Source organism: Xenopus laevis, chromosome 9_10S (assembly GCF_017654675.1).
Source record: "Xenopus laevis strain J_2021 chromosome 9_10S, Xenopus_laevis_v10.1, whole genome shotgun sequence".
Lineage (NCBI taxonomy): Eukaryota > Metazoa > Chordata > Amphibia > Anura > Pipidae > Xenopus > Xenopus laevis.
In genome coordinates, this window is record NC_054388.1 from 108,274,475 (window position 1) to 108,302,321 (window position 27,847).

The window sequence follows — 27,847 nt, forward strand, 5'->3', positions numbered from 1 at the left end:
CCCTCCGAAAAAGGGACAGTTGGGAGGTATGCAACTGTCCTTCTTTTTTGCATGGTAATCCCAGTTTTAAGACCCTATCCTTCTGTCCTGGATATATAAAAGTCCTGCTCCTTGCAAGCCTCCTCTCTTATGAAATGGTGTAGTCTGTCTGAAAAATGCTGAGGGCCACACACTGGGGCTCATCTATAAACAATAGATAGATTTCTGGTAACTGGTATCCCATAGCAACCAATCAGTGATTAGCTTATTTCAGCCAGACGCTCATAGAAGGATGAAAGCAAACATGTGATTGGTTGTCATCAGTTACTGTCAAGCTGTTGCTTCTGGTTACCAGGTGAGGAATGGGCTCCAAATAGGGTTGCCTCAGACCAGTATAAATGATGGCTGATCCCAATGTTATTAACAGGGAAAAAAGATAAATATATAGGAAGGCTGGTATTTTTTTCTGGAAAAGATGGCAACCAAATCAGGGTGACACCAGAAGCAACCATGTCACCATGTCTGTTTGAGTGACTGGGTTTGAAGTTTAATTCAGTACAGCCCTAATGTCTCACAGGAGTTGCCCAAGGGACACTTCAATAGCTGTGCTAAACTATGTCAAGCACAGACAAAATAAGCCGCCCATTGGTGCAGTGAGTGGAATTCAGACATAAAACCCCAAATGGCTCTGCAACCCATGAAATTTGGCACCTGTTCCATCAGCTGTGGAAAAGGAAAAACAGAGCTGCTATATTTTGTTTCCCTGAATAAAGTTATTGAGTGAATAAAAAAAAATCTCAATTGTGATTGGTCAGGGCTCCACCCTTTGTTATCAGGCCGCTATTTCCTTTTCCTTGTTCCGGGTCCCGCCCTTCTGCCGACCGCACGTATTTTCTCACTGATTGGTAGGGTAAGCTGCGCATTTGGCCAATCACAGCGCGTCTGTTATTGTTTTTCGCCTTGGCGGTTCTGTTCGGTCTTGTGATTCGTCTATTGTGCTCCCACAGTTCGCACCTTGCTGTAATTGGATTGGCTGACTATTTCTCTTGTCTGTTTTCTGATTGGTCAGCCTTGGTTCCCTGTCAGTCCGGGCCGGTGCGCGTTTAAGCCACCGGCCTGCACCGTTTCGGAGAGGAGCGATACGCAGGAAACTGGGGGCCCCAACATGGAATTACCCCCTGGACGCGGCTCCTCCCCGCCGGGACCGCGGCCCATACCCCCTCCCCGCAAGAGCTCTATGGACCGCAGGACGCTTAGCCCTGTGAGGAGAGACGCAAAGGGGAGCGAGGCAGGTGACGTCAGCGGTGAGCAGAGGGCATTGTGGGAGCGAGGGAGTGATGTCAATGGTAGCGGTGATTCAGTGGTCAGGGGGGAAGTTCCTGGCACCCCTGAGAAAGCCGGCAGTGATAAAGGCCACAGCAAGGATGGGAGTGACACCCAGAGAGTTGTCATAGTGATGCAGAGCAGTGTCACAACATCAGCAGACAAGCAGGACCTGTCAGCACAATTGGAGGGCAGTGACACAACAACAAAAACAACAACAACAACACCCCAACACGATGCCAGGAGTTGTGATGTCCTTCAGCAGCACCTTCATGAGGGACAAGGGATTCTGCACCGAGATGAACAAATCATCATAACACAAGTAAGGGACATCACTAGCGGACAGGGACCCTCAACCACAAATGTGCCGGCACAACTGGAACCAGAGAACCAACCTGTTCTGCCTCAGAACAGCACCACCCAAGGGATTCTGCTGCAGGAGAATGTGAGCCGGCACACTCCAGCGCAGCATAAAGTCATCGACATCGATGGAAAGATCATTTGCCCCCAGGATAGGGGACATCGGTCGATGGCACAAAAAGACAGCACAGTAGTACAGCAGGATAGCGCAAGCCAAGTTAAAGTGCAACCAGATAGGGAGGGCCGAGTGACTGTACAACAAGGGGAGGTGTTGGAACCGGATCACGGGAGCCTTGTTGCTTCCCCACCACAATTGATTGTTCGAGGACAAGCACAGCAGAAAGACAATACCGTGACACCACAACAAGGCAGTTCACATAGTCAGAGTTGTGTGTCGCTGCCAGACGACGGCACAAGCCAAGCGACAGTGGCACAGCCGGTCAGTGCAAACCAAGCAGCATCGCAGTTGGACAGTGCCGGTCCACAGGATTCTGCCCGGGAACAGAAACAGGCAGTAAATACTGAAAATCATGTAACTGTACAGCACAAAATTGCCATTGAGAATAAGGTGACCGTTTGGCAGGCTGACGGGGCAGCAGAAATACACGGGGCAGCTCAGATACAAGAGACGATGCAGAAGTGCGGTGAACATCCCCGAGCAGACTTACCTCAGCAGGACAGCATGGCATCCAGTGAAAAGGCACAACAACCAACCAATGTAATTCTTCCACAGAACACCATTATGCAGTCTAATGTCACACAAGCGCAGGATAACGTCATGAAAGGCAATGTCACCAAACCTCAGGAGAGCACCAATCCGAAGGATGGAACGGTGGTTCAGGATGGTGCCGTGACTTTTGTACAAAACCCCTCGTTGCAAAAAAACGATCCAGCAGACCAACCTTCCACATCTTTAGGACCTTCTCATTCTTCACCTGGAACAGCCCCACTTGCTGCCCCTGAAGGGGCTGCACTTTCCCCTATCCGTGTTAATGACCTCTCAAGCCCTCAAAGGAACATCTCTTCTAAACCCCCTCTCCCCATCCCAATTAGATCAAATTTGTACCCTGGCTCCCAGCTTCCGGGATATGATCAGGATTCTTCCCTCCGAAGTGAAACGGCCTCTTTGTCCAGCTACAGGATGAAGGCTCCGGCTCCAGACACCCTCAGTTACTTGGACTCTGTTAGCCTGATGTCTGGTACATTGGAGTCGCTCACCCTCATGGACGATGCCAGCTCTTTGGGCTCTGATTCCGAGATCAACGGCATGCCGTACCGCAAGACCGACAAATATGGATTCCTGGGAGGAAATCAGTTCAGCGGCAATGGGTCAGTTTCCTATGATCCTATGTAATCAAAGTATTACGTAGGAATAATGATTGTTATACATGGGCTGACGGCTGCCAAACTTGGCCTTTTCTGACTAATTTGACGGCTTATCAGCCCCTGTATGGGACCAAAATAATGGCCTCCCTGACCAATAAAGGGGTGGTTCACCTTTAAGTAAAATTTTAGTACGTAATAGGCCAATTCTAAACAACTTTTCCATTGGTTTTCATTATTTCTATTTTATAGTTTTATGATTTGCCTTTTTCTTCTGATACTTTCCAGCATTCAAATGGGCGTCGCTGACCCCATCTAAAAAGCAAATGCTCTGTAAGGCTACAAATTTGTTATTGCTAATTTTAATTTCTTGTCTTTCTAGTAAGTTCCTCTCCTATTTATTCCAGTCTCTTATTCACATGGTTGCTAGGGGAATTTGGACCCTAGCTGTCAGATTGTTTATAATTCAAATTGAAGAGCTGCTGAATAAAAAGCTAAATAACTCAAAAACCACAAATAATACAAAATGAAAACCAATTGCAAATTGTCTCTCAAATATCCCTCTCTACATCATACTAAAAGTTAACTCAAAGGTGAACAGCCCCTTTAATCCAACTGCAGCTTGTGGATGTGGCTCTCTCGTGGGAAGTTTTGTGTGATCTGATTGCTGGTTAAGAGATCTAGTGCTCACTATGGCTCAAGTACAGACACTAAGGTGGTTATTTATTAAACTCTGAATGCCAAAAACCCACAAAATGTAGTGGGAAAAAAAACCCACAAATTTTTCAGGATGTATTATACCCCGAGGATGAAAAAAGTCAGAATCTAAAAATCCGGCATCTCAGAAATGCTAAGGCTGCAGATTTTTTTCCCGCACAGGAAATTTTCGTGAAAATGTATTGATAAATACGTGTATTTGGTCGGAGTAGTTTTCAGAAAATAATGAGATAAATTCTGACTTTGATAAATGGGCCTCCAGGTTAATGTGCCCCAATGTAACCTCATGGCAACCAATCAGAATCATCAGAATCCGAATTGCATTCTGCTCCCTATGCAAAACATGGTTTGCTGTAAAACAGAGTTCGTGCAAACTGCAGTTATAGTAATAAAGAGCATCCGTTAAAGGGGTGGTTCACCTTCAATTTCATTTTTATTTGTTCTACAATGGCTAATTCTAAGCAACTTTTCGCTTTGTCTTCATTATTTATGTTTTATAGTTTTATTTTTATTATTTGCCTTCTTCTCACTCTTTCCAGCTTTCAAATGGGGGTCACTGACCCCATCTAATATACCAATGCTCTGTAAGGCTACAAACGTATTGTTATTGCTGATTTTTTTTATTACTCATCTTTCTATTCAGACTCTCTCCTATTCATATTCCAGTCTCTTAAATCAATGCATGGTTGCTAGGGTAATCTGGACCGTAGCAGCCAGATTGCTGAAATTGCAAACTGGAGAGCTGCTAAATAAAAATCTTAATAACTCAAAAACCAAAATTATTAAATGAAAACCAGTTGCAAATTGCCTCAGAATATCACTCTACATCATTCTAAAAGTGAAAGGGGTTGTTCACATTTGAGATAACTGTCAGTATGATGTAGAGAGTGATATTCTGAGACAATTTGCAATTGGTTTTCATTTTTTATTATTAAAGGTTTTTGAGTTATTTAGCTTTTTATTCAGCAGCTCTTCAATTTGCATCTTAAGCAATCTGGTAACTAGGGTCCGAATGACCCTGGCAACCATGAACTAATTTGAATAAGAGACTGTAATATGAATAGGAGAATCAGCAATAAAAAGTAACACTAATAATAAATTTGTAGCCTTACAGAGTACTTGTTTTTTAGAAGGGGTCAGCGACGCCCATTTGAAAGTTGCAAAGAGTCACAAGAAAAAGGCAAATAACTATAAAAAATAAATAATGAAAACCAATAGAAAAGTTTCTTAGAATTGTCCATTCTATAACATAATAAAAGTTACCTTAAAGGTGAACCCTTTAACTCAAAGGTGAACAACCCCATTAATGGAATTCCAATATAGGTCAATAGTACAAGCTATGAGACTATATTTATTCTGTAGAATGCTTTAGCATACGTGAGTAAACATCTCTAGAAGCTTTCTCTGTTTGTTTAGGATAGCAGCTGCCATATTAGCTTGGTGTGACATCACTTCCTGGCTAAGTCTTTCCCTGCTCACTCATAGCTCTGGGCTCAGATAAGAGCAGGGAATGCTTTTCTTAAAGGGGTCAAGAAAATTAAATTTATCTTCACTCTCTGTTTATTTATATTCTCTCTTCATGCAGCATTTGGGTGTCAGATATTTATTGACAGTTAGATCCAATATATCTTATAGGGGGGGGGCTCCTTTTGCCTAGAAGATGTATTGGAGCTCACTCTATTAAAATCACCAGACATCATGTTTCTCTACATGCAGGATTTGTGCAAAAGGCAGTTATTTTGTTAGATTTTATTTGTATTGGAATCAGTTATTTGAGTGAGCTCTAATTCATCTGCTAGGAAAGGAGCCCCCCTATAAGATATATTGAATCTAACTGTCAATGAATATTTGACACCCAACTGCTGCATGAAGAGAGAATGAAGAGAAACAGATGCTGCGAGAGGGATAGGGACGATACACTTGATTATTTCAAAAACGATGAAGAATATTTAATTGATTGTATTCAGACATTTTCGTATTTCAGTATGATGACGCGTATATTAAAATTTCATTTTCAGGCTAGTTCCCCTTTACATGGGTAGAGAAAATATTAAATTCCCTATTAATGAGAGTGGGTTTTAACGAGTGATTCACTTGTTGGGTTGAGGCAAATCAGTAGGAATTCCCCCCAGTGTAATGCAATAAGGATGTTTGTCTGTCGCCTGCTGTGTGTTTATTCCTTCTGAATCAGGTCAGGGGGCACTTGTTAAGGCCAACTCTTAGCCTGCATATGATTGGCTGAGAATGTGCTGATCCACAGGTAGCAGCTCAGTTGTGTCTCTGCACTTGGAACTACTGTGTCGGACAAGTGTATTTCAGAGCAGGTTTTGGTTTTGTGAGCAGAATGATCGTTTCTTGGCCTGCACTTGAACACATACTGTAACTAAAGTCCTATTTTTTCTTAAGGAATCAGTGGGCCAAATATGTATTAGTGCAGTAACCCATGGCAACCAATCATTTCTTTTCCATTATTCTAATTAGGGATGGGCCGGCAGCAAATTTTTAACGAAACGGCTCAAATTTGCACATCCCTAATTCTAATACATCGCTAATGTATATTTGTTGCTATGGGTGACAGGGCCGCCATTAGAAATCACGGGGCCCTGTACAACAATTTTTAGGGGCCATCCCTGCCCCCAAGCCCTACCCCAAATCCCGTCCACTCCACACAACCGTTACCCCTCCCACTCGCAAGTTATAAAAAGCCATTGATGGTCAGGGCCTCCTTATAAGTTAAAAAAAAAAACTGTGGCGCCAGGGTCGCCAATAAAAGTTTTTTTTAAAAAAAATTGGTAGACAGGGCCCCCCTACAAATAAAAAAAAAAGAATATATAAAATAACATATAAGTTAAAAAAAAACATTGGTGGAAAACACTCTATCCATGAACTGATTTATTACCCTTGTTGTTTTGCAAGGAAAACACTCTTATGAACTGATTATTCCCCATGTTGCTTTGCAAGGAAAACACTCTATCCATGAATTGATTTATTACCCTTGTTGTTTTGCAAGCAAAACATACTATCCATGAACTGATTATTACCCTTATCCATGAACTAATTATTACTCTTGTTGCTTTGCAAGGAAAACACTCTATACATGAACTGATTATTACCCTTGTTGTTTTGCAGAGAAAACGCTCTATCTGTGGAAATCTCCCGACAGAGGGAGCTGAAGTGGCTGGACATGTTTAGTCACTGGGATAAATGGCTGAGCCGTCGGTTCCAGAAGGTTAGAATAAAATAAGGAGGTTGTTTGTGGCAACAGCAGGCTCTTTATCAGTAAAGATATGTGCCTCCAAAGATGCCCCAGTAGCTCCCCATCTTCTTTTCCTCTGATTCGCTGCACATGCATTTACCTGCTGTCCCTTACCTGAGCTTAGGGCTCACAGTTTACCAGTGTAGTCTGTTTGAGAATTAATTGATAACAGGCTCTGTAGCATCTATAGCAGATGTCATCTCACTAGTCCAGTGATTTACTACAGCTCTTCTGCAGCCAAAAGCACACTGAGCATGTGCAAAGCCACTGACATTCTGAAGATGGCCTGACAAGAGCTGACGGGAGCTGCTGTGCACAACTTTGAAAACATGGACCATTTTTATTCTAGGGCTGCTGAACCTCTGGGCTGGTACATGTTTAAACAGGGGGGGAGGGTATTTCCCCTTCAACAAAGATGAGAAGATGGAAGGGGGTCAGACAGGTAAAGACGGTGTAAAGGAGAGCATATTGACTCAGAAGCTTTGTTATTTCACCAGGTGAAGCTCCGTTGCAGGAAGGGAATTCCATCCTCTTTGCGTGCAAAAGCATGGCAGCTTCTGTCTAACAGTGAAGAACTTTATAGGAACAATCCAGGGAAATTTGAGGTGAGCAACTCTTAGATGCACATTTATCAAAGGATACATTTTGAATTCATGTGAGTTTTTATATACTCCCCTAAACTCGAAATTCGGCCAATTGAAATTTATTAATAAAATCAAATTTTTAAAAGTGTGAATCATATTCGATTAGAATTTTAAAAACTCGAATGTCAGGAAGGCTGCAAACAGCTCCAAATTGATCCCTGGACCTCTCCCATTGACTTCAACAGCAATTCGGCAGGTTTTAGGTGGAGAATAGTCGAATTTGACTTCTTGAAGGGCCAGAGTATGATAAATGTCGAAAATCGAATTTTTGTAAAAACGCAAAACTAATTTGAATAACTCCCTAGTGGAATTTGACAGTTTTGGCTATAAAAACTCGACCCTTGATAAATCTACCCCTTAGTGAAGGTCTTGGGAGATGTGGGATATGAGCAAAAAAATTGGTATGGTATGGAAGAGCAAGCTGTTTAATAATAATACAATTAATTAATAATACATTTAATAATAATACATTTCTTGTGGCTACAGGAGATGGAGCGGCAGCCGGGAGACCCCAAGTGGCTGGACGTGATTGAGAAGGATCTTCACCGACAGTTTCCTTTTCATGAGATGTTTGCTGCTCGCGGTGGGCACGGGTGAGTCTGAAAAGAAGGAGATGAAGTTTCCGGGAAACTGGCCAGGCAATAACAATACTGTCTGTTGGCAGTGGCATGCGTTGGGTTGAAGGAAGGCAAAGACAAGAATGTTCCTTGGTTGGCGGGGGTGGGGGGTGTGGGGTGGTAGATTAGGTTTAAAGGAGAACTAAACCCTAAAAATGAATGGCTAAACATGCCATCTTTTATACACTAAACTAATTGCACAAGGCTAAAGTTTGAGCTTGTCAATAGCAGCAATGATCCAGGACTTCAAACTTGTCACAGGGGGTCACCATCTTGGAAAGTGTCTGTGACACTCACATGCTCAGTGGGCTCTGATTGGCTGTTGAGAAGCTAAGCTTAGGGCTCGTCACTAATTATCCAGCAGAAAATGAGCTTCCCTGGCTGTAATATAAGCTGATGCTACAGGTTTGCTGATTATTAAATTCTGATGCTAATTCCACTGGTTTCTGTGCTGCCATGTAGTAATTATGTGTATTAATTACTAATCAGCCTTATATTGTGACATTTCTATTCTATGTGTACTGTATATTGTGAGTGGGTCCCTAAGCTCAGTAAGTGACAGCAGCACAGAGCATGTGCAGTGAATCAGCAGAAAAGAAGATGGGGAGCTACTGGGGCATCTTTGGAGACACAGATCTTTACTGCTAAAGGGCTGTGGTTGCCTTGGGCTGGTACAAAAGCACAAAACATAATGTACAACATTTCTAGCTACTTCTTTAGTTCTCCTTTAAGAGATGGTGAGACAGGGTGTGGTGAAGAAAAGAGAATAGTGAATAACAGGTAGGTTCCCTTGATTCTTTTTATTTAGTTGGGGATGAAAGAAATTTGGTGATAGGTAAGAGGGGTTGTGTTTTAACAGAACTTCCCTCCCCAACAATGTAATGTTTTTTCACCTTTATCAATTATCTCCCGAATTCCTGTTCTTGCACCCACAGACAGCAGGATCTGTACCGTATACTAAAAGCCTACACTGTGTACCGGCCGGAGGAAGGATATTGCCAGGCGCAGGCTCCGGTGGCAGCTGTTCTTCTCATGCACATGCCAGCTGAGGTTATTGTCTCCTTTATCTCTTCCGCACTCATTCCTAACCACAACACTTGCGCCACCACTTCTACCCACGTCCCCATTCCTCTGCCATCTTAGTTCATGTATTTGTGTATTTTGCCTTCCCATTGAAACTAATTATACAAACTGTTCTGTTATTCTTGGCCATGGTAACTGCCCACAGAACTTCCTAGTTCCTCCTTTATCCCTACCAATAAAACTGAGATTCTCTGTCTCACTTTTCTACCATCCCCCTATACAACAACCTTCATCTATCCTTATTATTACTAGGGATAAACATCTCCAGCCCTTCCAGCGAAATGACTTTATCTTCCTTGTTTGCCACAGAGATGAAATTCAGTGCTTAGTTCCATCTTCCCCTGCTTCATTTTACTGGTTACTCATGAACTCCTCCTATTTGTCTGTAGGGTTTCAGTTTGTCCCTTTCCTGTTCTTGATAATCTCCTGGTTACCCATGAACCCTTTTCTTTACTTTTTTTTATATAGTTTCATAGTTTCTTATTCCCTCTATTTATTCTTGTTTTAAGAGTATTACCCATGACTCCTTTTCTTTGTCTAGTGAGTGATACTCTACTACTCATTCTTACTCTCACCTTATTACCCATTAACCCCTTCTCTTTGTCTAGTGAGTCATGGTTTCTCCTCTGCACCGTTTACTCTAACCTTATGACCAATTAACCCCTTCTCTTTTTCTGTTGTGTCTCTCTTTTCACCTTCCCATTCTCCCCTCTTGCTATAATTAATATATATATATATATATATATATATATATATATATATATATATATATATATATATATATATATATATATATATATATATATATATATATATATATATATATATAATAGCAAGAGGGGAGAATGGGAAGTATACACACACAGACATCGATTTCAAAAGAGATCCGCACTCACAGGTCTTTTTCAAGTTAATAAAAATGTTTTATTGTAGAGCCTTTCTCAAAGTCTTGGTGTAGGCCGAAACGTTAGTCCTTAGCTCTACACTAAAACATTTTTCTTAACTTGAAAAAGACCTGAGCGTGTGTATCTCTTTTGAAATTGATGTGGATAAAGTTATGGATTCTGCACCCAGGCACATGAACCATTTTTCGAGAGTGCTTGCTTCCTATGGTATGGTATTTTTTTTTTTTTGTCATTTCAGCAAGCCTTCTGGTGCTTGGTTCAGATCTGTGATAAATACTTACCAGGATATTACAGTGCTGGGTTGGTGAGTAAACTTTCTACCCTGTATCCCACAGTATACAACATTTTTTATATTTCATTCTACCACACTGTCTTCTCATGTGACACCCTGTACTGCTCTCACACCCTATTTTGTATTATTATTATTATTAGGGATGCACCAAATCCAGGATTTGGTTCAGGATTGGGGCAGGATTCAGCCTTATCCAGCAGGATTCAGATTTGTTGAAATCTTTCTACCTGGCTGAACCGAATCCAAATCTTAATTTGCAAATACAAATTAGGGGCGGGGAGGGAAATTGCATGACTTTTTTTGTCCCAAAACAAGGAAGTAAAAAAATTTTCCTCCTCTGTATACAGCCAAATCTTTCGCAAAGGATTCAGGGGTTCGGCCGAATCCAAAATAGTGGATTCGGTGCATCCCTAATTATTATGTAGTATTCTTCCATACTCTGCTCTGTATTAATATTCTTCTCTGCTAGTTCCCTGAGCTGGAACTGCAAGACTACGAGCAGTGAATAGTATATTATTCATTTTCCGCACTTTTTAGATCAATCAAAGCCGCCTTCTTCATTCTTTACTCAGTCTCTTGTTCACTGCCTTCTAGGAAGCGATCCAATTAGACGGGGAGATTTTCTTCGCCCTCCTGCGGAAGGTGTGTCCCATGGCTTACCGGCACCTGAGGAAGTTCAAGATTGACCCCATCCTTTACATGACCGAGTGGTTTATGTGCATCTTCTCCCGCACCCTGCCATGGGCATCAGTGCTGCGTGTCTGGGATATGTTTTTCTGTGAAGGTTTGTATGTGTGGGGACTGTATAACTATACATAGCAAGAAGACAGCTTTCACTGATTTTAATTCAGATAGTATGTTAATGAGAAGCCCATTGTAAGTGATGTGGTGTTTTGGGAATACAGCCAGTCCTTGAGTTACATCCACCCGACTTACATACAACTCCTACTTACAGAGGGGGCTGTAACAGTAACACACTATGGTTTGCTTGACCTTTATTAGCATTTAGCTTTAATAAACCTACTACTGCAGAGCACAGAAAGGTAAAAATAAATACTATGTTAAGACCGTCATCTGTCTGAATTGCATTTAATAAGTAAATGTGTATGTTTCAACTTACATATAAATTCAACTTAAAAGGATTGTTAACCTTTGAGGAAACTTTTATTATGATGTAGAGAGTAATATTCTGAGATAATTTAAAATAGTTTTTTTATTATTTGTGGATTTTAAGGTTTTTAGCTTTTTATTCAGCAGCTCTCCAGTTTGCAGTTTCAGCCATCTGGTTGCTTGGTTCCAAATGATCCTAGCAACCATGCATTGATTTGAATGAGAGACTGAAATATGAATAGCCGAGGGACTAAATTGAGGTATGAGTGATAAAAAGTAGCAATAACAATAAATTTGTAACCTTACAGAGTGTTTGCTTTATAGTAGGGGTCAGCGACACCCATTTCTCCAAGTCTGCTTGGGGGACACAGCACAGGGACAGTAGGGTATAGCTAGTACCACTAGGAGGCAGGACACAACAAAAAAGCAAACTGGCTCCTCCTCCACTGGCTATACCCCCAGCATGCGGAGCCCAGCTCAGTTTTAGTTGTGTCCTCAGGAGGTTAGGATGCGTTTTATTTTATTTAAGAATTCTTATTGTTCAGTTAAACTGACACCAGGGGATGGTCCAGGACTTCTACACTGAGTAGATAAACCTTTTAGGCATCCTCCAGCGTGGGACCTGTCTCTGGGGTCTTGTAAGTGCTTAATTCACAGACCAACTAGCCTGACTGAGACCTCTCCCTTACAGGAGGAGAGTGTGCTATCCAGAGGGCAGATGAGAGCGGTTTGGTCACTGATAAGTAGCTGTTCAACGAGCAGCAGCACCCCCAGCCCCCCCCCCCCCGTTCCCCATCGGCAAATACTCACACTGGAGCCTCCCTTTCTCCTCCATTGGAAAGCCGACCACTTATGCACTGGTGTGGCACTTCTGAGCAGGGGCAAAGATTTTTATTACTGTCGGGCCGAGGTTTAGGGCCTCCACGTCCGGCAATGACAAGGGGGGGTGGACGGTGCTGGCCTGAGCTCACAGGGCTACCTCAGTTCACCGCCGGTGTGGACATTGGAAATTGGCGCTATTTTGGTTGGGATCTCGTGCAAACACAGGCGCGCGCCCATGACCCGGCAGCCATTTTGTGACATGCACCCACACTGGAACACAGCCTCCTCAATGGGGCTTAAACACTGCAGACTCCACCAACTCTGACATAGTGGGGTTTTTTCTACATGCTACTGCCTTACAACAGGCACGTTCAGCAAAAGGCAACACCTCTCCTGCTCTAATACTGCAGTTCAGTGTTCAGCCCAGTACACACGGTACTCTGACAGAGAGTACAGGTGACACTCTGGGCCATTTGCAGCCATGCGCTGCCTATGTGACTCCACTCCTGGCTCAGTGGAAGGAGGTGGTTGTTCCACGGTGTGCAACTATGGTATTGGCACTATTCCTCCTTCCATTTTCTTCTTGGTGCTTATCCTCCCTCCCCGTCTCTTGCTGGTTTCATTCCCACACACGCACGCAAGTCCCTCACTCTGCTGCCGTTTTGGCACCAGCGTCCAGTGCAGAAATATGCTACGCTGAGATACCATCCTCCAGCTCCAGCAACAGACATGCCCCCCTCCCCTTTCCTGGCTTTTACTATTGGCACAATAGGCACTTGCAGAGTAGCCGGTTCCCTCTCTCCTGTTCCATCACCTTCAGGTTAGTGCCCAGTTAGGCTCAACCTTGCAGGCAAGGGTTTTTTATCAGCCCTAAATTAAAGGGCACACTGTCATCATGCAAGAGAGGAGGCTTCCTGAATAGCTGAGTCATTAGAGCGTGTGCTTTGCGTCCAAAGGTTTGTGGGTTCATTCCCACCTCTGCTTAACACAGTGCCAAAGCTGCTCTGGTTGGTTGGGGTTCAACCAACTCTCCAGAGTGGTGGAGGGTCAAGTGCCGGAAATCCATTATCCACCTTCCATTTGGCTGCCCCTTTTTAGGGACAAAGTGACCTTCAGCGTCCTTGCCTGTGCCAAATGCCGCAAACGACTCCCTTAGGGCACAAAGAACCTTTATGTAATAGGTGTAAGCCACCTGACCAGGGATCTGAACCTCCAGAACCTTCCTCACCTCCGGGTGAACCGAGCTGCCCAAGGCGAATTATCAACCTCAAGGCCCGCTCCAGAGTCATGGGACAATTTACCACCCGGGGGGCAGCCCACTCCTGAGTGGGCTTCACAATTAGCCGCAGGGATACCAAGGCTGGCACAGTCTTTAGACTAGCTGTACTCTCTTCAAATTGAATAAATCTTTGCCCTTACTAAAGATTCCTTGGAGAGGTATGACCATGAGTTTCGTTTTTGAAGTCTGGTTTACATCAGGCTAAAACCTGTCCTGCCTCGATAATCCCAAGGGAAGGGCCTCAAAATGCAGAGCACCCTCCCTGTCTGACGAAGACAGTGATTCTTCATCCAGAATTGCCTTTTCACCTCCACTAGATTCCGGGGATGAACACGATCGCTCCGAAGGCGAATTACCCTCTGCTAAAGAGGGGGAGCAGTAGTCTAGAATCTCTTCTGAAAGAGTGGGTATCGTATCAGCTAATCCTTGGCACTCACAGTGGCAGCCAACAGGTCCTTATGGACAGCAGACTTCTCTTCCAAAAGATCTCTGACCCCCATACCCTTCAAGGGTATACTTCTCTTCGGCCCTGTGCTAGATAAAATCATCAGCCAACCTACAGGAGGTAAAGGTACCCTCCTACCGCAAGCGATAGCACGCTCCTCTTTTCATGGAGTACGTTTTTTTTTTCGTAGATCCCAACATGAGAACATCCCCCCATGACAAACCTTTGCTGCTCCATCTTCTTGGAGGCTCAACATTCACTCAAGGTGACCATGGACATACTCCAGGAACTGGGCTGGGTCCTGAACCTAAACAAAGCTTCACTGACGCCCAGCCAAATGTATGATTTTTTTCTCACAGACTGGGAGGATTTCTCTCCCACAAGAGAAAGTCCTTCACCTTCGATCATTCGTAAAATCACTTCTGCAGAAACCACTACAATGAGGATGCTGGGAGTCATGGTCTCCACCATAGAAGCGGTGTATTTCACCCAATTCCACTTTAGGGAGCTTTAATGGAACATCCTGGCGTCCTGGAAACGGAAATACCTACTCGGGAAAACCGTCGAACCCTCAGGACGAGGACGTCTATATACTCTGGTGGCTACAGACCACCCATCTCACCCCAGGCTAACCGCTCAGGGAACTTGGCTTTTCCTCACAACGGACGCCAGTCTGTTCAGCTGGGGAGCAGTCCTCAAAGGATGCACAGCACAGGGAATTTGGAACCCAGCCAAAAAGAAAGTTACCGATCAACATTCTCTGAATCCGAACCATCCGGTTAGGTCTTTATTGGCAGCGAGAGCTGACTGATCAGGCTGTGAAGATCCAGACGGACAACTCCACAGCAGTATCTTACATCAACCACCAAGGCGGCACAAGAAGCAGAGGGGCCCTAAACGAAGTCAGGCTTATCTTCCGATGGGCAGAAACCCAGCGAACCCTTCTGTCCGCCATCTACATACCGAACTTGCTAGACTAGGAAGCAGACTTCCTAAGCAGGCAGTCTATAGGCCCAGGTGAGTGATCACTCAAGGATGAGTTTTCCAGGAGATAACACAAAGGTGGGGCGTCCCAGAGGTGGATCTCCTGGCAACGCAAAGCAATCGCAAAGTGACAAATTTGCTAGCTCGCTACAGGGATCCTCTAGCTCTAACCGCCGACACTCTCACAGCTGTCTGGCATCTTCGGCTAGCGTACGCCTTCCCACCTTTTTTCCACTTCTGCCACTCATACTGATAGCCTCGGCACTCTTAGTTCACGGACCTCCTCAACTTGTCAGTAGCAAGGCCCTTGACCTTGCCGTTACTTCAGGACCTTCCTCCCAAGGCCCTATCCTACATCCAAAATCCAGCAAACCTAAACCTACCGGGGTGGCTCTTGAGACCCATATCCTAACTCAGAAGGGATTGTCTAGGGCTGTAGCACACACCATGTGCGCCGCCCGAAAACTGCCTTTCTACCGAGGCTTATCATAGAGTCTGGTCCATTAACTGTCAGTGATGCGACCGTCACAAAGCAAGATTCAGTGTTCTCAGTCTCCAACTTCCTCGAATTTCTACAAGAAAATCTTTCCATGGGTCTGTCCCTAAGTTCTCTTAATTCTCAGGCCTCAGCACTATCGGTACTTTCCAGAAACGCCTGGGACAGCTTTGGTATGTCCCCTCTGTCCCTCAAGCAGACTTGGAGAAAAGGAGATTTTGTGTACTCACCATTAAATCTCTTTCTATTCTTTCGCTTAGGGGACACAGGACTTCCCTCCCTGGATTGAGGCTCTCGTTGTTTCCGTCAGTCATGATACGGTTTCTTTTTCTACAGTTAAATATTATACTGTTCATGGACTTAGTTATTATTATTCCTGTTGACTTTGTTACAAACTGAGCTGGACTCCGCCTGCTGGGGGTATAGCCAGTGGAGGAGGAGCCAGTTTGCTTTTTTTGTTGTGTCCTGCCTCCTAGTGGTACCAGCTATACCCTACTGTCCCTGTGTCCCCCAAGCGACTGAAGAGAGATTTAACGGTGAGTACGCAAAATCTCCTTTTGAAAGCTGAAAAGAGTCAGAAGAAAAATGCTAATAATTCAAAAACTACAAAAACTCTATTAATTTAGTAATGAAGACCAATTGAAAAGTTACTTCAAATTAGCTATTCAATAACATAGTAAAAGCTAACTTAAAGGTGAACAAACCTACAGACCCTATCTCGTACATAACCCGGGTTATATATATATAATATAATATATGATACACATATTCTATGTACTAAGCTTGGGACCAGCAGAAGAAATACACTTCTCATAGCTTCCTCTATAACTTGCCTCTTTGTTGTGTCTCAGGGATTAAAATTGTGTTCCGCGTGGGCCTAGTTTTACTGAAGCACACTCTGGGCTCCGTGGACAAGTTGCGGAGTTGTCAGGGGATGTACGAGACCATGGAAAAGCTTCGGAGCCTGCCGCCGCAGTACATGCTGGAGGATTTCCTGCTTCCTGAGGTAAGTGCTGTTGCAGACTGTTGCTGCTACTGATGGACTATTATTACATGTTTTTAATTTCATAAGGGATGTGATCAATTGCCTTTAGTTGTCAACACTTGTTGTTAACTCTTTGTGCTCTCGACTTTTTCCTTACTTATAAATGGAAATGATTCAGCATGTACAGTATAGAACCTATAGGTGCTGGATTTCCTTACATACTATACTAATGGCCTTGTAGTCTCTTCTACCTCCCTTCACTGATCCCATTGCCAAATTTATTTATCCGTTTGCTGGGACTGTTGTGGCAACACTTCAGCTGTAGAGAAAAGGTTGTGACGTTAAACCAGATGGGTGATTTTATGTATAACCACTTAGCTGCGCCCATTCAACTGTCTCTGTTTGTGTGATGGTTTAATGAGGCCCCTGCAGTTGTAATCGGCTTTATTTGATTTTGGGAGAGGTGCGGGTTCGACATCTGCTTCTGCCTTTGTCTTCTGCATCCTGCTTGTCCATCAATAAAGCACAACTTTCCATTCAGTTAGCCAATAGACTCCTTAAAGGGGAACTATCGCGAAAATTAAAATAAGCTTCATCATACTGAAATAAGAAACTTTCTAAATACAATCAATTAATAATTCTGTACTGTCAAGTTTATCTTCACTATCCCTCTCTCAGCATCTGTTTCTCTTCATTCAGGAGTTGGGTGTCCGATGAATGATCCAATATATCTTATAGGGGGGCTCCTTTTGCCTTGAAGATGTATTAGAGCTCACTCTATTAAACTCACCAGACATCCATGTCTCTCTACATGCAGGATTTGTGCAAAAGGCAGTTATTTTGTTAGATTTTGTTTGTACTGGAATCAGTCATTTGAGTGAGCTCTAACACATCTGCTAGGAAAAGAGCCCCCCTATTAGATATATTGGATCATTCATCTGACACCCAACTGCTGAATGAAGACAAAATGAAGAGAAACAGATGCTGAGAGAGGAATAGTGAAGATGAACTTGATTATTTCAGAAACAATGCAGAATATTTAATTGATTGTATTTAGAAAGTTTCTTACTTCAGTATGAAGAAGCTTATATTCAATTTTCATTTTCGCGTTCGTTCCCCTTTAAAGGGTTACTGTCGCAAGGGAAACAGGTTTTTTTCAAAACACATCAGTTAATAGTGCTGCTCCAGCAGAATTCTGCACTGAAATCCATTTCTCAAAAGAGCACAGTTGTTTTTTTATGTTTAATTTTGAAATCTGACATGGGGCTAGACATATTGTCAGTTTCCCGGGTGTCCCCAGTCATGTGACTTGTGCTCTGATAAACTTCAGTCACTCTTTACTGCTGTACTGCAAGTTGGAGTGATATCACCCCCTCCCTTTCCTTCCCAGCAGCCTAACAACAGATCAATGGGAAGGTAACCAGATAACAGCTCCCTAACACAAGATAACAGCTGCCTGGTAGATCTAAGAACAACACTCAATAGTAAAATCCAGGTCCCACTGAGACACATTCAGTTACATTGAGTAGGAGAAACAACAGCCTGCCAGAAAGCAGTTCCATCCTAAAGTGCTGGCTCTTTCTGAAATCACATGACCAGGCAAAATGAGATGCACCTACACACCAATATTACAACTAAAATAATACACTTGCTGGTTCAGGAATGAAATTTTATATTGTAGAATGAATTATTTGCAGTGTAAACAGTGTCATTTAGGAATAAAACAACATCATAAAAATGATGACAAAATCCCTTTCGCATCCCACAATAGTTCTTTAGGCTTTTATTGCATATTAGTCACCGCTGTTGCCTAAATTCCAAGACTTAATGGAGCTAGAGGAACCAGCTCCAATGGTGAACCGCATTAAAAGCATAATGGGGAGTGTCAAACCACTTAAATAAGAGAAGCAGTGGGAGGAAACCTGCTCTGTTTTAAGATCTGTGGCTGTATATAAACAAAATAAAGGCTTGAGCAAATCCAAACATTGTGATATGGCAGTTGATTTAAATGAACAAAGCAAATGTCACAGATGATTAAATATCTTAAGGAAAAGACAAAGTGCTCTCAACCTTGCAGAATGCAGGAAGGACTGAACTTTATAATATTCTTGTTTCTGTTTATCTTTCCTGACATAGTAATGTGATATCTCTCTGTACAGACTATGAGCAAACTTAGGGACTGTTCCTGCTGAATTGTGCTTAGTACAGGGAATACCTATGCTGCCATAGTTTTATGGGATCTCTCTGTACAGACTATGAGCAAACTTAGGGGACTGTTCTTGCTGAATTGTGTTTAGTACAGGGAATACCTATGCTGCCATAGTTTTATGGGATCTCTCTGTACAGACTATGAGCAAACTTAGGGGACTGTTCCTGCTGAATTGTGTTTAGTACAGGGAATACCTATGCTGCCATAGTTTTATGGGATCTCTCTGTACAGACTATGAGCAAACTTAGGGGGCTGTTCCTGCTGAATTGTGCTTAGTACAGGGGAATACCTATGCTGCCATAGTTTTATGGGATCTCTTTGTACAGGTTATGAGCAAACTTAGGGACTGTTCCTGCTGAATTGTGCTTAGTACAGGGAATACCTATGCTGCCATAGTTTTATGGGATCTCTCTGTACAGACTATGAGCAAACTTAGGGGACTGTTCTTGCTGAATTGTGTTTAGTACAGGGAATACCTATGCTGCCATAGTTTTATGGGATCTCTCTGTACAGACTATGAGCAAACTTAGGGGACTGTTCCTGCTGAATTGTGTTTAGTACAGGGAATACCTATGCTGCCATAGTTTTATGGGATCTCTCTGTACAGACTATGAGCAAACTTAGGGGGCTGTTCCTGCTGAATTGTGCTTAGTACAGGGGAATACCTATGCTGCCATAGTTTTATGGGATCTCTTTGTACAGGTTATGAGCAAACTTAGGGGCTGTTCCTGCTGAATTGTGCTTAGTACAGGGGAATACCTATGCTGCCATAGTTTTATGGGATCTCTCTGTACAGACTATGAGCAAACTTAGGGGACTGTTCCTGCTGAATTGTGCTTAGTACAGGGGAATACCTATGCTGCCATAGTTTTATGGGATCTCTCTGTACAGACTATGAGCAAACTTAGGGACTGTTCCTGCTGAATTGTGCTTAGTACAGAGGAATACCTATGCTGCCATAGTTTTATGGGATCTCTCTGTACAGACTATGAGCAAACTTAGGGGACTGTTCTTGCTGAATTGTGTTTAGTACAGGGAATACCTATGCTGCCATAGTTTTATGGGATCTCTCTGTACAGACTATGAGCAAACTTAGGGGACTGTTCCTGCTGAATTGTGTTTAGTACAGGGAATACCTATGCTGCCATAGTTTTATGGGATCTCTCTGTACAGACTATGAGCAAACTTAGGGGACTGTTCCTGCTGAATTGTGCTTAGTACAGGGGAATACCTATGCTGCCATAGTTTTATGGGATCTCTCTGTACAGACTATGAGCAAACTTAGGGGGCTGTTCCTGCTGAATTGTGCTTAGTACAGGGGAATACCTATGCTGCCATAGTTTTATGGGATCTCTTTGTACAGGTTATGAGCAAACTTAGGGGCTGTTCCTGCTGAATTGTGCTTAGTACAGGGGAATACCTATGCTGCCATAGTTTTATGGGATCTCTCTGTACAGACTATGAGCAAACTTAGGGGACTGTTCCTGCTGAATTGTGCTTAGTACAGGGGAATACCTATGCTGCCATAGTTTTATGGGATCTCTCTGTACAGACTATGAGCAAACTTAGGGACTGTTCCTGCTGAATTGTGCTTAGTACAGAGGAATACCTATGCTGCCATAGTTTTATGGGATCTCTCTGTACAGACTATGAGCAAACTTAGGGGACTGTTCTTGCTGAATTGTGTTTAGTACAGGGAATACCTATGCTGCCATAGTTTTATGGGATCTCTCTGTACAGACTATGAGCAAACTTAGGGGACTGTTCCTGCTGAATTGTGTTTAGTACAGGGAATACCTATGCTGCCATAGTTTTATGGGATCTCTCTGTACAGACTATGAGCAAACTTAGGGGACTGTTCCTGCTGAATTGTGCTTAGTACAGGGGAATACCTATGCTGCCATAGTTTTATGGGATCTCTCTGTACAGACTATGAGCAAACTTAGGGGGCTGTTCCTGCTGAATTGTGCTTAGTACAGGGGAATACCTATGCTGCCATAGTTTTATGGGATCTCTTTGTACAGGTTATGAGCAAACTTAGGGGCTGTTCCTGCTGAATTGTGCTTAGTACAGGGGAATACCTATGCTGCCATAGTTTTATGGGATCTCTCTGTACAGACTATGAGCAAACTTAGGGGGCTGTTCCTGCTGAATTGTGCTTAGTACAGGGGAATACCTATGCTGCCATAGTTTTATGGGATCTCTCTGTACAGACTATGAGCAAACTTAGGGGACTGTTCCTGCTGAATTGTGCTTAGTACAGGGGAATACCTATGCTGCCATAGTTTTATGGGATCTCTCTGTACAGACTATGAGCAAACTTAGGGGACTGTTCCTACAGTTCCTATACCAAGTGACAAGAGTCATCTGTTGGTGCCCAAATTATACTTTGTATGTTCCCCTATGTGTTATACGCAGGATGCCGGCATTGAATACCTGTATAATGGGGCATGATGTGGTCACAACACTTTACAGAAGTGCTGTCCATCTTCTCCCATGTGCTGGGGCACACTATGGGTTCATGGGCCCAATTTATATAAAAGTCTCTGCTGCATATAAGGAAGCAGGGAGCCCTAAAAATAACCATGAAAGTGTTTGTCAAACAGCAAATGTAGTACTTGGGAGCCATTGCCTTGATCTGCCTCAGTGAAGACAGTTTCTTTGTCAAGGACAGACTTCTGTTGTGTGTGCAAACTAACGACTAATTAAATCCCTTGTTATTATGGTAAGTAAGGCCTTGAGTCAGCGCTTTTACAATTGTGGCAATAAAAGTAGAAAAAAATGGAATTGTTTGTCCCTGGGTCCCCCAGTTGTAAACGGGACTGCTTGCATGGGGGAACAGCAAATTGCCCCTTAATTTTAATTAATTTTATTTATGAAAAATTAATTTTTCAATTCTATTGCAGTCAGATATAAAAGGATAAGTAAACCTTTGAAGTAAGTGACTGTAAATTTGATGAGGGGGCTATTCTAAGCTCTTTTGTCATTTACATTAATTATTTTTTTTTTTTGTTCCAAGATATTAATGGATACATGCATTGTTAATATGAATGAATTTTGTTACAACAGCGCCACCTGCTGGTCAGTTTCCCACCAGTCTGACCACCAAGTAGTCAAGGAAGTTGTCAGGAGAAAGAAAGAGGCTGCTCTGATGTTCTTCTGCTTAGGAAAGATTTGAGAAAGTTTTCTAATTTTATTCCTAAGCAGAAGAACATCAGAGCAGCCTCTTTCTTTCTCCTGACAACTTCCTTGACTACTTGGTGGTCAGACTGGTGGGAAACTGACCAGCAGGTGGTGCTGTATAGCCCCCTCATCAATTTTACATTTACTTGTTATAAAGGTTTACTTATCCTTTAATTTATGTTTTAGAGAAGGGAGCTGTTTTTATTTTCTGGGCTGAGGCTGGCATCTTTCTTCTGGGTGCTTAGGTGTCACGGTTTGGGTGCATGCTGCTCCATTTCTCTTGTGCTACGTTTACCTAGCTTCCCTTTATCTGGCAGTTTAATTTCTCCTTATCACTGCACTTCCTCAATGAGTGTACAGGGCCACTTCCCATTATGTGGATGTTAGTTGTGTGCATGGTGCTATTTGCGTGTCTGCTTTGAGTCTGTGGCTCATACAGTAAATACCAGACCCCGACTGGGCTTCAAAACGGGCCCTGGCATTTCAGGTACACAGAGGCCCAAGCAGCCCCCCACAGGCCCAATAAATAGTGACTGTCTATGGCATCTTACAGCAGCCCCTCTGGTATTTGCCAAAATGTATGTATATATATATATATGTGTGTGTGTGTGTGTTAGATGTTATTACACTTAAAGGAGAAGGAAAGCTACCAAAGCAGTTTATTGCCTATAGATTAGCCACAATAGTGCAAGCGATAACACTATATTTATTCTGCAGAATGCTTTACCATACCTGAGTAAACAGCTCTAGAAGCTCTCTGTTTGTTTAGGATAGCAGCTGCCATATTAGCTTGATGTGACATCAATTTCTGTCTGAGTCTCTCCCTGCTCACTCATAGCTCTGGGCTCAGATTAAAGCAGAGAGGGAGTGGGAGAGAGGAGCAAACTGAGCATGCTCAAGCCCTAGCCCTGGAGGTTTAAGATGAAAACAGTAAGTCTGATACAGAAGCCCATGAGTACACAATAGAAGGAAAGAAATGTGCTGTTTCTTTTGACAGAGGACTCAGAGCAGCATTACTTTGAGGGATTACTGGTGTATTTATATAGACCTTTCTGATAAAGCTTACTTACTTTTAGCCTTTCCTTCTCCTTTAACTTCCATCCTCTGTCCCTGTAGGTCAGCTCCCTTCCTATAACGGACGTGCTGATTGAAAGAGAAAGCAAAACTCAGCTGCGGAAGTGGCGGGAGAATCGAGGCGAGCTACAGTACCGCCCATCACGCAGGTTACACGGAGCTCGTCAGATCCATGAAGAGAAAGTGAGGCTCAACCCATCCCTCAGCGGCAGCCGTCTCAGCCTCTCCAGCCTCCGTCGCCCCTCACCACCCCCAACTACTGCTCTTCTACCTGAATCTGTGGTGATATCTGAGGGGCTTCGTCCCGCCCTGCCTTCCCCGACCTCCAACAAAACCCCGCTGGTCCCTCCTAAAGAAAGTGGGAAGAAAGTGAAGGAGAAGCAACAAGAACAAGAGAAGAAAAGAGAGAAGGAGGAGAAGGAGCGCGAGCGGAAACGAGAGAAGGAGGAGAAGCAGAAGGAAAAAGAGAGGGAGAAGCTGCGAGAAAAAGAGGAGAAGCAGAGGGAGAAAGAGCACCGAGCTCAGAAGGAAAAGGTCGAGGGGAAGCAGAAAAGAGAGAGGAAGTTTTCTTTTCGGCGCAAAGACCCATCCACCCCGGCAGCAGATGCCCCCAAAAAGACTGGGAAAGGTGCAGAGGACAGTGCAGCAGGGGCAGGAGCCGTTCATGACACATACTTTTGAAGGACTCCTCCCCCAACCCTTTGACTTGGGGGCTTCACCCCTGTGTAAGCAGCAGAGCCTGGCGCTGGATTGCAAACCAAGTCCTCACCATAGAGTCTTACTGAGAGACTTTGTGCATCCTGGACTTATACAGCACTACTCCCAGCTCCCATGGTATCCAGAGGAGAGGCTTCCCTTAGGGCTGTACCAACAAGAGGGGGTAAAGGTGTGTGCGCTTTCACCACGCATGGGAGGAGCTGAGCTAAGACTTGCCCCCTCCTCCCTCAATTTATCTGTTTATGGATACAGTGTGCATATAGGACATAGGAGTTGTCCAAAATACATTTGTTTTAATGTTATGTTTTTAAAGCGGACCTGTCACCCAGACATAAAAAGCTGTATAGTAAAAGTCCTTTCCAAATTAGACCTGAAACCCAAATTCTTTTTTCCATTCAAACATCCATACTTGTTATAAACGCATTTAAAGATTTCAGCTGTCAATCATATATTGCCTGCCCCTCCTCTAGGCCTTAGAGGCGGGGCAAGCAATTACTTTCACTCTCCCCACATTCCCGTTCCTCTTCTCACTGTATAATTGTGTAGCCAATGCAAAGGGATGGGCATCAGGTCCCCCATTCTGGTGCATAAACAAGATTTTGAAGTGTTACAATGCCTTAAAGGGGTGGTTCACCTTTAATTAACTTTTAGTATGTTATAGAATGGCCAATTCTAAGCAACTTTTCAATTGCTCTTCATTATCTATTATATATAGTTTTATATTTATTTGCCTTTTTCTTCTGACTCTTTGCAGCTTTCAAATGGGAGTCGCTGACTCCATCTAAAAAACAAATGCTCTGTAAGGCTACAACTGTATTGTTATTGCTACTTTTTCTATTCCACCTCTTTCTATTCAGGCCTCTCCTATTCATATTCAAGTCTCTCATTCACATCCGTTCATAGTTGCTAGGGGAATTTGGTCCCTAGCTACCAGAATGCATAAAATGCAAATTGAAGAGCTACTGAATAAAAAGCTAAATAACTCAAAAACCTTAAATAATAAAAAATGAAAACCAATTGCAAATTGTCTCGGAATGTCCCTCTCTACATCATACTAACAGTTATGTCAAAAGTGAACAACCCCTTTAATAAGTGTCCACAAAATGGCTGCTGCCTGCTTGCTGTGGTGGTGAATTCCAAGGCTGACTGCAGGCAAAATTTAAATAATGTATAATATACAGTGTAAGTAATGTTTATTTTGCTTGACAAACACAACAGATCAGAATTTGGAATTATTTCTTAGGGTGACAGGTCCCCTTTAAGGGGCGAGAGCTCTGTATAGATTTAACTCGCGCACGGTCCTAGAGTGGGAGGGATGAATATAGCTATGCAGTTAGGGGCACAGTGAAAAAAGGAAAGTTCCCCCCGTAGTTGAAGGTCTAAGAAGGGCACATATTTTGGACCAATCTCCTCTGCCTATCATTCAGTGCGTATATATATATATATATATATATATATATATATATATATATATATATATATATATATAATATGAGGAATTTAGGAATCTGGAACACTCTGGAACTTCTCATAGGAAACCACTTCCCACTGGAAGCCTTCCCGATCCTCCATATTGTATATCTCCTTCTCTTTATGCATCCTCGGCCCCCTGCTTGTGCACCCAAATCCCCTTGTAGCCTGGTCCTATCTCATCCTCGTTCCGCATTTCTCTTATGCAATTCCACCCGGCGTCCTTGTTTACAATGTGATGCGTGTGAGAGTCCTGCAGGCACCTCTTCAGCTTATTCTACTCCCCGTCTGCAGGCCTGGGGTAGCCGCATGTTATTTTGGGTGATCACAAACTGCTCCACACGCATTTCAGGTTTTTTTTTTTTTTTGTTTTATTTGTGTGTGTGTGTGTATATATATATATATATATATATATATATATTTGTCATGTGGCTAATTATTTTTAAATGACTCCATATGTGCCGTAATCCCAAAGCTCCGCACTAACTTTACAGGCTACAGCACAGCTCTCCTCCTCCCCATCGCAGCAACTAGGGATGCACGGAATCGGATCGGGATTGGGGCAGGATTCAGCCTTTTTCAGAAGAATACAGCGACTTCTGCCAGGCCGAGCTGAATCCTAATGTACATATGTAATTTAGGATTCAGTTCAGTACTCGACCGAATCTTTTGCGATGGGGTCGGCCGAATCCAAAATCGTGGATTAGGCACAACCCTGGCAGCAACGCAGGGCGTCATTTCCTCAGTTAAATGCCACTTAGCTCTGTAGAGCGTCGGTGCTTCCCGCTGTCGGCTGCAGAAGTAGAAAGCGTTCTGACAAGGTTTGTAACTGTGTGTATGTTTATCCCCACGAGGAGAGACTTTGCTGGGTGCAAGAGAGGCTGAATCACTGATGTGCCAAGTAGAGCAGACTTTATTGATGCATCTGGGGAGGGCGGTGGGTGGGGCTTGGTGCCAGTTGCCTAAATGAAGTGTTGTATCTCTATGCTTTTCCCTGATACGCTGCTCTAATATGATTACACACTACTGTGCTGCTAAACCCTTTACTTTGCTTTGCTACCCACAATGCCATCTGCATTTCACTTCTAGGTGGATTTCCTGCTTACAGCTACTTCTGTTTCATGGTATTGCCAGTCGTATGCCGTCACACTTCCCTGCAGCCGCTTCAGATGCCCCAGACATTTATCAGGGTACGTGTGCTCTGTCTCTGCCATATATATACAACCCAAGGGCCAACAATGAATGAAGTTGGGGCCAGGGCAGCTGTATTGTCCCTCAGCAGTCTGACAGTTGCAGGGGGCACTTGTGACCCTCATAGCATCTTTTCTGCATGCCTAACCTAGAAGCACACTAATGCAGCCCCAAGCTACTTACTACTTACGCCTCACATTGAACAGGTAGCATATCTGTTTAAAGGATAAGAGAACCTTTAAAATAAGTGAATGTAAAATTGATGAGGGGGCTATTCTAATAAATTTTGTAGTGTACATTCATTATTGATTTTATTTTTATTCCGAGATATTAAGGGATACATGTACTGTTAATATGAATGAACTGTGTTACAACAGCACCACCTGCTGGTCAGTTTCCCACCAGTCTGACCACCAAGTAGTCAAGGAAGTTGTCAGGAGAAAGAAAGAGGCTGCTCTGATGTTCTTCTGCTTAGGAAAGATTTGAGAAAGGTTTCTAATTGTTTTCCTAAGCAGAAGAACATCAGAGCAGCCTCTTTCTTTCTCCTGACAACTTCCTTGACTACTTGGTGGTCAGACTGGTGGGAAACTGACCAGCAGGTGGCGCTGTTGTAACACAGTTCATTCATATTAACAGTACATGTATCCCTTAATATCTTGGAATAAAAAACAAAATAAATAATAAATGTACATTGCAAAAGTGCTTAGAATCAATTTTACATTCACTAATTTTAAAGGTTTACTTATCGTTTAATGTAATCCTGCTTCATGGACAGACTCCGCTGATGACTTTTACATGCTGCTGTGGGTTTTGCCGGTACTACTCCCCCGTAATGGACCTTTATACTAACACACAGCACTGTGTATATCTGAGATACATTAGTGGAGGAATTTTACTGCTCGTACATTCACCGCCTCTTGCCTGTCAGTGTTAATATTTTCTGTTCTTGTCTGTGCTTCTTACACTCTGAAAATGCTGCTTCTGATGTCTCACGGTTGTCCGGCATTTCTATCAGTGATGCAGCTCTCGCATGTTTCTCTGTGTCAGTCCTGGAGAACCGCCAGTCAGCTGTAGTTGTTGATTCCTTTCCCTGTTAGTGACCAGCGTAAGAGTTCTTTGTAGACTGTAGCTTCATTCAGCTGTGGGAACTGGTATGTTGCCCAGTCCAACCCACTTGGTGCCGTATTAGCCCACGGGGGCTTGTTCCTCTGCCCAAACAATGTCCAAAATGCCAGCGCTGTTCCAGATGAGATGTAAAGTGCCCTGCATGTTCCACATATACATTGTACTGTCCCCTTGTGCATGTTACATACCGACTGCTCTGCAGCCTCTCCAGCACTGATGGATGGAACTGGAATATTTTGTTGTAATATTATGTATCTG

The 27,847-nt window shown here is 43.3% G+C and overlaps 1 protein-coding gene across 1 annotated transcript; it reads left to right on the forward strand.

The window, feature by feature from the left end:
- Positions 1-864: 864 nt before the first annotated feature.
- Positions 865-24,170, forward strand: LOC108703265 (TBC1 domain family member 10B). The gene is made up of 9 exons (XM_018239373.2): positions 865-2,991; positions 6,832-6,931; positions 7,456-7,563; positions 8,089-8,195; positions 9,155-9,269; positions 10,446-10,511; positions 11,094-11,283; positions 16,487-16,641; positions 23,129-24,170. Exons 1-9 carry the CDS (start codon positions 1,145-1,147, stop codon positions 23,765-23,767), a joined length of 3,327 nt encoding a protein of 1,108 aa, XP_018094862.1. The 5' UTR covers positions 865-1,144; the 3' UTR covers positions 23,768-24,170.
- Positions 24,171-27,847: the final 3,677 nt, after the last annotated feature.